This window comes from Gobio gobio (genome assembly GCF_949357685.1).
Source record: "Gobio gobio genome assembly, chromosome: 19".
In the NCBI taxonomy this organism is placed as follows: Eukaryota; Metazoa; Chordata; class Actinopteri; order Cypriniformes; family Gobionidae; genus Gobio; species Gobio gobio.
In genome coordinates this window covers 50,312,348-50,324,926 of record NC_137112.1, presented here as the reverse complement: position 1 = coordinate 50,324,926, position 12,579 = coordinate 50,312,348, and the positions used below count along the sequence as shown (strand labels likewise).

At 42.5% G+C, this 12,579-nt stretch overlaps 1 protein-coding gene across 1 annotated transcript in view; it reads right to left on the bottom strand.

Annotated features, from left to right (window-relative positions):
- LOC307143223 (dual specificity protein phosphatase 7-like) overlaps positions 1–12,268 on the bottom strand; it is a 21,291-nt gene extending 9,023 nt beyond the window's left edge. The window contains exon 1 of the mRNA XM_079844581.1: positions 11,747–12,268. Coding sequence (XP_079700707.1) covers positions 11,747–12,137 — 391 coding nt within the window. The 5' untranslated portion in view covers positions 12,138–12,268. The remainder of the gene's footprint in view (positions 1–11,746) is intronic.
- Positions 12,269–12,579: the final 311 nt, after the last annotated feature.

Here is a 12,579-nt window from a genome sequence, read left to right as displayed (position 1 = left end):
ATATCCAATCATTAGGTCTTAAAGGGGCAGTATCATTAGGTCTTAAAGGGGCAGTATCATTAGGTCTTAAAGGGGCAGTATCATTAGGTCTTAAAGGGGCAGTATCATTAGGTCTTAAAGGGGCAGTATCATTAGGTCTTAAAGGGGCAGTATCATTAGGTCTTAAAGGGGCAGTATCATTAGGTCTTAAAGGGGCAGTATCATTAGGTCTTAAAGGGGCAGTATCATTAGGTCTTAAAGGGGCAGCATCATTAGGTCTTAAAGGGGCAGTAACATTAGGTCTTAAAGGGGCAGTAACATTAGGTCTTAAAGGGGCAGTATCATTAGGTCTTAAAGGGGCAGTATCATTAGGTCTTAAAGGGGCAGCATCATTAGGTCTTAAAGGGGCAGTAACATTAGGTCTTAAAGGGGCAGTATCATTAGGTCTTAAAGGGGCAGTAACATTAGGTCTTAAAGGGGCAGTAACATTAGGTCTTAAAGGGGCAGTATCATTAGGTCTTAAAGGGGCAGTATCATCAGGTCTTAAAGGGGCAGTATCATTAGGTCTTAAAGGGGCAGTATCATTAGGTCTTAAAGGGGCAGTATCATTAGGTCTTAAAGGGGCAGTATCATTAGGTCTTAAAGGGGCAGTATCATTAGGTCTTAAAGGGGCAGTAACATTAGGTCTTAAAGGGGCAGTATCATTAGGTCTTAAAGGGGCAGTAACATTAGGTCTTAAAGGGGCAGTAACATTAGGTCTTAAAGGGGCAGTATCATTAGGTCTTAAAGGGGCAGTATCATTAGGTCTTAAAGGGGCAGCATCATTAGGTCTTAAAGGGGCAGTAACATTAGGTCTTAAAGGGGCAGTATCATTAGGTCTTAAAGGGGCAGTAACATTAGGTCTTAAAGGGGCAGTAACATTAGGTCTTAAAGGGGCAGTATCATTAGGTCTTAAAGGGGCAGTATCATCAGGTCTTAAAGGGGCAGTATCATTAGGTCTTAAAGGGGCAGTATCATTAGGTCTTAAAGGGGCAGTATCATTAGGTCTTAAAGGGGCAGTATCATTAGGTCTTAAAGGGGCAGTATCATTAGGTCTTAAAGGGGCAGTATCATTAGGTCTTAAAGGGGCAGTATCATTAGGTCTTAAAGGGGCAGTATCATTAGGTCTTAAAGGGGCAGTATCATTAGGTCTTAAAGGGGCAGTAACATTAGGTCTTAAAGGGGCAGTAACATTAGGTCTTAAAGGGGCAGTATCATTAGGTCTTAAAGGGGCAGTATCATTAGGTCTTAAAGGGGCAGTAACATTAGGTCTTAAAGGGGCAGTAACATTAGGTCTTAAAGGGGCAGTAACATTAGGTCTTAAAGGGGCAGTATCATTAGGTCTTAAAGGGGCAGTATCATTAGGTCTTAAAGGGGCAGTATCATCAGGTCTTAAAGGGGCAGTATCATTAGGTCTTAAAGGGGCAGTATCATTAGGTCTTAAAGGGGCAGTATCATTAGGTCTTAAAGGGGCAGTATCATTAGGTCTTAAAGGGGCAGTATCATTAGGTCTTAAAGGGGCAGTATCATTAGGTCTTAAAGGGGCAGTATCATTAGGTCTTAAAGGGGCAGTAGCCTTTACTGCTGTCTGTTTAATGTCAAACAACAAAAGACAAGGAAATTACTCACTGCTCTTGATTGAATAGCTTTTGTAAGTTTAATAGGATTCATTTTTAATTTATGCACTCAAATATGCAATGTTATTTTACATTTGAATCATTTCTGTACCTGAAAACTAATGTTAGACATACCTGAAAAGCATATCTAGCCGAACCATATTGTTGATCTTATTTATTTGTGGTTATCATTTTTATGTGAATACTTTTATATTTTGATTTGAATATATGTTATATTATTTATTTTAATAAAAAAGTACAACAAATGTTACAATTTCAATTGAATTGTTGAAAGGTGTATTTTTAATAAATACAACACATTCCCAAAGTCATGTGAAATAATTGTTACATAATCGTGATTTCAATATTGACCAAAATAATCGTGATTATGATTTTTTCCATAATCGAGCAGCCCTAATGTGGATACATATAACGTTATACCGCATGACTTTGCCTACCAAAACAATTGAGAAACTTCTCCAAATGTCAGACTTTTGCTTAGCTTTTGTGCTGTAAATCCCTCGTTTGAGGTTCTTTTCTACATCATCTATTGACATCTTCTCCATCATGTCGTTAGGCAACCTCGCTATCCCGCCGATTCCCGCTGTGGTTTTTTAGCCGCTCATTCCCGCCCGCAGCAAAATTCAAACCGCCCGCTCACGCGAGATTTACGTTGGGTCCCGCGGGACTCAATCCCCATGCAGCCCTAGTGCACACTTTAGAGAAGCATTTCAGTGTCTCAGACTGACACACACACACACACACACACACACGTGCTTCTAAAGGCAGAGGCATATTGTTTTTTTAACCTCTTAACAAGCGCCCCATTTTTTAGGAATTCTTTGAAAACGATATACCCAAATGAAAATGTCTGCAGCTCTTAAACCCTATGGTCTATATTCATAAACCTGGTCTTATTTTAAACTAGACACTTGAAATATTGCTACCCAAGAGTCATAATAACTCAAAGTAATATGGGAACAGAGTAATATACATGTAAATATACATGTAAGTGACTCACGTTTTTTGTTTTTTGTTTTCACTTAGGGAAAAAAATATTATAATTTAATGTTAAGAGCCTGAAAATAACTTAAATATAAAACTGAATGTCTAATCATGTCATGATTCAAATATGAGGATGATTCTCTCAGTAATGTAGCTTCTGTGAGCTTTTATGTCAAGAAAAGTCTAGGCGTCATTTCAAAAAGGCCATTTATTTCAGAACATTTGCTATTGTAAAGAGTAGTTTTTCATTCAAATAAATCTGCAATAAACTGCAATATACTACTAATTATAATGGATAAACAGTTACTGAAAAACTAAAGCAACTATTTACAGAGATTACAAAGTGTAAAAAACTCATTTAGCTGATGGGAAGCGTCTGTGAGAGACAGCGCGCTCCACTGCAGTTGCGCCATGGAGAACGTGCAGCCAGCGCGCAAACAGTATTCACCAAAGCCTACTTACGCAAACTGCGCAAGATAATGCCTTTTGATTGGTTACTAAGTCCATCAATCAAACCTTTGTTGGAAAGGCATTGGCTGGGCACCGAGTGCCTTTATCCAACGAAAACCATGGGCGCAATGATTGACAGCTCACCAAGCCTGTAAGGCACTTCCTCTATATGATGCATCCCAGAAGAGTCTCTGATTGAAGGAGAGAGACGAGGGAGGGTTTAAAATACGTGGGAGAAGCTATTCTAGCAGGGGGAGTTTGCCAGACACGGAATAGAATCGATATTTCATTGAAAATGGACATGATTGATCACGCTAACTCAAAACTCTCTTGCAAACAACGGAGGATTTTTAGTTTTTTCCCTATTTTTTCGTTGTTTTGGATTAAAAAGTGGGATGCATTTTGAAGAATGGACTCTTACACAGAGATGTATGCGGGTGTTTATTGGATTCGTCCGATCTGATCTGAACGACAGGAGATGAAAGATGAGTAACGCTGATATTATGCTAATGTTTACATGGCCGGTCCTTTAGTGTTTCATTTAACCCTTTCCTCTCTGGTGTATTTATTGCAAAAACAAGTTCAGAACATGAATCTTGAGTGTTTTAGCTTTCAAATGATGCATAGTTTGTGATAGTTGATTGAATATTTTGTATAAAACAAAAGTAAATAAAAGTACACACCCCCCCACTTCCGTCAACCCCCCCGTCCACGATCCGATGCGGGTTAACAAGTTAAATGGATAATATATTTATTAGGGCTGTCAAAAGATTAATCGCATACAAAATAAAAGTTTGTGTTTACATAATATATGTGTGTGTACTCTGTTAATTATTATTTATATATAAATACACACACAAGCATGTATATATTTAAGGAAAAAATATAATTTTTATATATAAAACATTTATATTTATATATATATATTATAGATTATATAAATGTATATATAGTATATACATGCAAATATTTCTTAAATATATACATGAATGTGTGTGTATTTATATATAAATAATAATTAACAGAGTACACACACATACACTAACCCTAACCCTAACCCTAACGAATCATCAAATGCCACATCATTAATCTGCCCTATACTCATCTAATGAAGTGTCTATCAGCTCATGGTTTGTGTGTGTATAAGAGAGAAAGAGAACATGTCAGTTTTTCATTAAGACTGAGTATCTGAGTATTGTAGAGCTTGTGGTATTAATTTCCACAAGCAGATACACATTGTCGGTTAAAAACAAGAAAGTGGCTGGTAGGGTTAGTGGACAAGTGGACAACAAAGTACATTCCATCCCTGACGGGAACCAGAGAACACACACTCATTAGTGCACACGAACCAGAGAACACACACTCATTAGTGCACAGGAACCAGAGAACACACACACTCATTAGTGCACAGGAACCAGAGAACACACACTCATTAGTGCACGGGAACCAGAGAACACACACTCATTAGTGCACATGAACCAGAGAACACACACTCATTAGTGCACATGAACCAGAGAACACACACTCATTAGTGCACATGAACCAGAGAACACACACTCATTAGTGCACATGAACCAGAGAACACACACTCATTAGTGCACATGAACCAGAGAACACACACTCATTAGTGCACATGAACCAGAGAACACACACTCATTAGTGCACATGAACCAGAGAACACACACTCATTAGTGCACATGAACCAGAGAACACACACTCATTAGTGCACATGAACCAGAGAACACACACTCATTAGTGCACAGGAACCAGAGAACACACACTCATTAGTGCACATGAACCAGAGAACACACACTCATTAGTGCACAGGAACCAGAGAACACACACACTCATTAGTGCACATGAACCAGAGAACACACACTCATTAGTGCACGGGAACCAGAGAACACACACTCATTAGTGGACATGAACCAGAGAACACACACTCATTAGTGCACAGGAACCAGAGAACACACACACTCATTAGTGCACATGAACCAGAGAACACACACTCATTAGTGCACGGGAACCAGAGAACACACACTCATTAGTGCACATGAACCAGAGAACACACACTCATTAGTGCACATGAACCAGAGAACACACACTCATTAGTGCACATGAACCAGAGAACACACACTCATTAGTGCACATGAACCAGAGAACACACACTCATTAGTGCACATGAACCAGAGAACACACACTCATTAGTGCACATGAACCAGAGAACACACACTCATTAGTGCACATGAACCAGAGAACACACACTCATTAGTGCACATGAACCAGAGAACACACACTCATTAGTGCACATGAACCAGAGAACACACACTCATTAGTGCACATGAACCAGAGAACACACACTCATTAGTGCACATGAACCAGAGAACACACACTCATTAGTGCACAGGAACCAGAGAACACACACTCATTAGTGCACATGAACCAGAGAACACACACTCATTAGTGCACAGGAACCAGAGAACACACACTCATTAGTGCACAGGAACCAGAGAACACACACACTCATTAGTGCACAGGAACCAGAGAACACACACTCATTAGTGCACAGGAACCAGAGAACACACACTCATTAGTGCACAGGAACCAGAGAACACACACTCATTAGTGCACACGAACCAGAGAACACACACTCATTAGTGCACAGGAACCAGAGAACACACACTCATTAGTGCACACGAACCAGAGAACACACACACTCATTAGTGCACAGGAACCAGAGAACACACACTCATTAGTGCACACGAACCAGAGAACACACACACTCATTAGTGCACAGGAACCAGAGAACACACACTCATTAGTGCACAGGAACCAGAGAACACACACTCATTAGTGCACAGGAACCAGAGAACACACACACTCATTAGTGCACAGGAACCAGAGAACACACACTCATTAGTGCACGGGAACCAGAGAACACACACTCATTAGTGCACATGAACCAGAGAACACACACTCATTAGTGCACATGAACCAGAGAACACACACTCATTAGTGCACATGAACCAGAGAACACACACTCATTAGTGCACATGAACCAGAGAACACACACTCATTAGTGCACATGAACCAGAGAACACACACTCATTAGTGCACATGAACCAGAGAACACACACTCATTAGTGCACATGAACCAGAGAACACACACTCATTAGTGCACATGAACCAGAGAACACACACTCATTAGTGCACATGAACCAGAGAACACACACTCATTAGTGCACAGGAACCAGAGAACACACACTCATTAGTGCACATGAACCAGAGAACACACACTCATTAGTGCACAGGAACCAGAGAACACACACACTCATTAGTGCACATGAACCAGAGAACACACACTCATTAGTGCACGGGAACCAGAGAACACACACTCATTAGTGGACATGAACCAGAGAACACACACTCATTAGTGCACAGGAACCAGAGAACACACACACTCATTAGTGCACATGAACCAGAGAACACACACTCATTAGTGCACGGGAACCAGAGAACACACACTCATTAGTGCACATGAACCAGAGAACACACACTCATTAGTGCACATGAACCAGAGAACACACACTCATTAGTGCACATGAACCAGAGAACACACACTCATTAGTGCACATGAACCAGAGAACACACACTCATTAGTGCACATGAACCAGAGAACACACACTCATTAGTGCACATGAACCAGAGAACACACACTCATTAGTGCACAGAACACACACTCATTAGTGCACATGAACCAGAGAAAGACAGGAACACACACTCATTAGTGCACATGAACCAGAGAACACACACTCATTAGTGCACATGAACCAGAGAACACACACTCATTAGTGCACATGAACCAGAGAACACACACTCATTAGTGCACATGAACCAGAGAACACACACTCATTAGTGCACATGAACCAGAGAACACACACTCAATAGTGCACATGAACCAGAGAACACACACTCATTAGTGCACATGAACCAGAGAACACACACTCATTAGTGCACATGAACCAGAGAACACACACTCATTAGTGCACATGAACCAGAGAACACACACTCATTAGTGCACATGAACCAGAGAACACACACTCATTAGTGCACATGAACCAGAGAACACACACTCATTAGTGCACAGGAACCAGAGAACACACACTCATTAGTGCACACGAACCAGAGAACACACACTCATTAGTGCACATGAACCAGAGAACACACACTCATTAGTGCACATGAACCAGAGGACACACACTCATTAGTGCACACGAACCAGAGAACACACACACTCATTAGTGCACACGAACCAGAGAACACACACACACACGTTAGTGCACATGAACCAGAGAACAAACACTCATTAGTGCACATGAACCAGAGAACACACACACTCATTAGTGCACACGAACCAGAGAACACACACTCATTAGTGCACAGGAACCAGATAACACACACTCATTAGTGCACATGAACCAGAGAACACACACTCATTAGTGCACATGAACCAGAGAACACACACTCATTAGTGCAAGGGAACCAGAGAACACACACTCATTAGTGCACAGGAACCAGAGAACACACACTCATTAGTGCACATGAACCAGAGAACACACACTCATTAGTGCAAGGGAACCAGAGAACACACACTCATTAGTGCACAGGAACCAGAGAACACACACTCATTAGTGGACATGAACCAGAGAACACACACTCATTAGTGGACATGAACCAGAGAACACACACTCATTAGTGGACATGAACCAGAGAACACACACTCATTAGTGCACATGAACCAGAGAACACACACTCATTAGTGCACATGAACCAGAGAACACACACACTCATTAGTGCAAGGGAACCAGAGAACACACACTCATTAGTGCACATGAACCAGAGAACACACACTCATTAGTGGACATGAACCAGAGAACACACACTCATTAGTGCACGGGAACCAGAGAACACACACTCATTAGTGCACATGAACCAGAGAACACACACTCATTAGTGCACATGAACCAGAGAACACACACTCATTAGTGCACGGGAACCAGAGAACACACACTCATTAGTGCACGGGAACCAGAGAACACACGCACTCATTAGTGCACATGAACCAGAGAACACACACTCATTAGTGCACGGGAACCAGAGAACACACACTCATTAGTGCACGGGAACCAGAAAACACACACTCATTAGTGCACATGAACCAGAGAACACACACTCATTAGTGGACATGAACCAGAGAACACACACTCATTAGTGCAAGGGAACCAGAGAACACACACTCATTAGTGCACAGGAACCAGAGAACACACACTCATTAGTGCACATGAACCAGAGAACACACACTCATTAGTGCACGGGAACCAGAGAACACACCACACTCATTAGTGCACAGGAACCAGAGAACACACACTCATTAGTGCACAGGAACCAGAGAACACACGCACTCATTAGTGCACATGAACCAGAGAACACACACTCATTAGTGGACATGAACCAGAGAACACACACTCATTAGTGCACAGGAACCAGAGAACACACACTCATTAGTGCACATGAACCAGAGAACACACACTCATTAGTGCACATGAACCAGAGAACACACACTCATTAGTGGACATGAACCAGAGAACACACACTCATTAGTGGACATGAACCAGAGAACACACACTCATTAGTGGACATGAACCAGAGAACACACACTCATTAGTGGACATGAACCAGAGAACACACACTCATTAGTGCACATGAACCAGAGAACACACACTCATTAGTGGACATGAACCAGAGAACACACACTCATTAGTGGACATGAACCAGAGAACACACACTCATTAGTGGACATGAACCAGAGAACACACACTCATTAGTGCACATGAACCAGAGAACACACACTCATTAGTGGACATGAACCAGAGAACACACACTCATTAGTGGACAGGAACCAGAGAACACACGCACTCATTAGTGCACAGGAACCAGAGAACACACACACTCATTAGTGGACATGAACCAGAGAACACACACTCATTAGTGGACATGAACCAGAGAACACACACTCATTAGTGGACATGAACCAGAGAACACACACTCATTAGTGGACATGAACCAGAGAACACACACTCATTAGTGCACATGAACCAGAGAACACACACTCATTAGTGCACATGAACCAGAGAACACACACTCATTAGTGGACAGGAACCAGAGAACACACACACTCATTAGTGCACGGGAACCAGAGAACACACACTCATTAGTGCACATGAACCAGAGAACACACACTCATTAGTGCACATGAACCAGAGAACACACACTCATTAGTGCACATGAACCAGAGGACACACACTCATTAGTGGACATGAACCAGAGAACACACACTCATTAGTGGACATGAACCAGAGAACACACACTCATTAGTGCACAGGAACCAGAGAACACACACTCATTAGTGCACGGGAACCAGAGAACACACACTCATTAGTGCACGGGAACCAGAGAACACACACTCATTAGTGGACAGGAACCAGAGAACACACACACTCATTAGTGCACGGGAACCAGAGAACACACACTCATTAGTGCACATGAACCAGAGAACACACACTCATTAGTGCACATGAACCAGAGAACACACACTCATTAGTGCACATGAACCAGAGGACACACACTCATTAGTGGACATGAACCAGAGAACACACACTCATTAGTGGACAGGAACCAGAGAACACACACACTCATTAGTGCACGGGAACCAGAGAACACACACTCATTAGTGCACATGAACCAGAGAACACACACTCATTAGTGCACATGAACCAGAGAACACACACTCATTAGTGCACATGAACCAGAGGACACACACTCATTAGTGGACATGAACCAGAGAACACACACTCATTAGTGGACATGAACCAGAGAACACACACTCATTAGTGCACATGAACCAGAGAACACACACTCATTAGTGCACACGAACCAGAGAACACACACACTCATTAGTGCACATGAACCAGAGAACACACACACTCATTAGTGCACATGAACCAGAGAACACACACTCATTAGTGGACAGGAACCAGAGAACACACACACTCATTAGTGCACGGGAACCAGAGAACACACACTCATTAGTGCACATGAACCAGAGAACACACACTCATTAGTGCACATGAACCAGAGAACACACACTCATTAGTGCACATGAACCAGAGAACACACACTCATTAGTGCACATGAACACTGCTGTAAGAGTGTGATGAAGTCTGGTGTAAATATGCGTCTATAGAAAGTGTTATAACCCATTCCTTACAGTGTTATTACATTAGTACAGTAAAATAACCACATCAGGGTTTCTGCAGTTTATGAAGATGAATTTATGACCTTTTGGAGAGCAATTAAAGAAATAAACTGAAGGGAACACAACAGCTGTTCTCTAAACCTACACGATGAGTATTAAACATTGGTTGTTGTAAACAAATACTGTTGTGCAAGAAAATTTCAGACTTGTCTGACAATTAAAGTATTATATCATATCATTAGAGACACTTCAGTCAGATTTCTGTCCCTCCATTGACAGTTTAAGCAACTTCCACTGAGACCTACTTCAGTTTATATGATATTCTGTAAATAATTTCATTTTTATGAATGGATTCTGCAATTCAAATCACAGGGCCCTGATTTATTGCCATGATATTAAACTCCAATTTTACACATTAAGGCCTTAAATTGTATTTTAAAGATCCGCGGAAACTGTAAATAATAAAATACTAACACAAGTCTCTTAAGTACTAGCACTCCAAGTAGTCATTGATATTGTCATCCGTTTATTCCAGTCAGTATGAGTTACTACTACAACACACCCTAAAGTAGTGAGATAAGTAAAGTTATCAGTAAAAGTGTAAAGTGTGAAAGGTTAAATCTCATTAGTGTGTGATTTCTCTCAGTGGAAAGAAGAGGAAGTAGCTTTGGCCATTTCTCAAAACAACAACATTCGTTTCCATATGAGAGTTTAATGAGTGAACTATCCCTTTAACATCTGATCCTCAGAGCGAACAACGGAATAGTACAGGATTGAATACTACTATATTTCTAGTGAATAAAACCTAAACAGAGTTAAACTGCGGTCACGTGGTGTCGGATCATGACTGACACTCGGTGTGTATTTTGTGAATGGTGGCGAAACCGAGAATTACACAGACAAACTCCATTTCCACGACAAAACGCTCGACGTGTGCGTGTATTTGACACGAAATGTGGGATAGAACGGGTGTGTTTATCGAGGAAGAGTCGCGGAGCGCCGTGATTCCGTCTTTTGGCCGTTCATTCATGAATCGCTCGGTTTGCCTCAGAACGACAACATGGCGGAGCCATTTTAGGGAATTAATTGAAAACATCTTTGTTTCGCTTTTTAAAGGTTTCCCGTCGAACACACTCCGAAAAAAAACATGAAATGGCGTATTTTAGGAGCTGTGAGACGCCTGACAGGATCTCGGCGGGAGCGCGCGACGGTTCTCCTCAGAGTTCCCAACTGAACTTTTCCACCGTTAACAGCCGCGGATATCAGCGATTAATCCCTCACACACACACACACACATACATATAAAGTTCTGAATGGAAAATCAAAATCCAAAAGCCCTTGCCTTCCAGGTAATACGCTTTACACCCGTCGTCGCGGAGCTTGTGCAGGAGCAGCCCGAGCACGGATCCCGCGGCGCCGCTGTCCGGCCACTCCACCGTCGCCTCGTCGTACAGCAGAACCGTGTCCGTCTTACAGCGCCGCACGAACTTCTCCTTGTCCTCGTTGTTGGGGATGATGGAGCGGATGGGCAGGTTGCCCTTCTTCAGCCTCCGCAGCATGAGCCCCGGGATGGCCAGGTTGATGGCGGACTCGATGTGCGAGGACTCGAAGAGCTCGTGCGAGCGGCAGTCGAGCAGCAACAGCGCCGCGCCGCCGGACTGCAGCTCCTCCTGCAGCCATTCCGCGCTTTTGCTCGACATCATCATCGCGCCGCTCCAGAGGGTGTTTTTCATGGGGGAGAACGGGCGAGGCGGCTGTGTCCGACAGAACGGGGCGAAACGGCGTCCATACGCGGCAGGCTGGTCCGTCAGATCCGGTGAAGAGCGCGGCTCATGATCGCGATCGCTCCGCTCGCCTGGTTCTCATCTTCTGATGGCGGTTTGACAGGCTGCAATAAAGCGATCGCGTCATCGCACGAGTGGGAGGAGTCTGCCCTGGAGGATTTAAAGACGCAGCGCCTCTTATTTTCCCTCGCAAAATGATGACGCGGTTAACTCTTTCCCCGAATCACAAATCTTTAATGGCGGCCAGATTGTTTTGTTGTATCTGTAAACAGTCATTATATAGTAAAAGAAAGAACAGAGCCTTTTAGAATATTAATTAATTAAATTTTTTTTATCAACAACAGGGTAAGTTTCAATTAAATAAAACAAAAAACGTTTAAAACAAGAGATT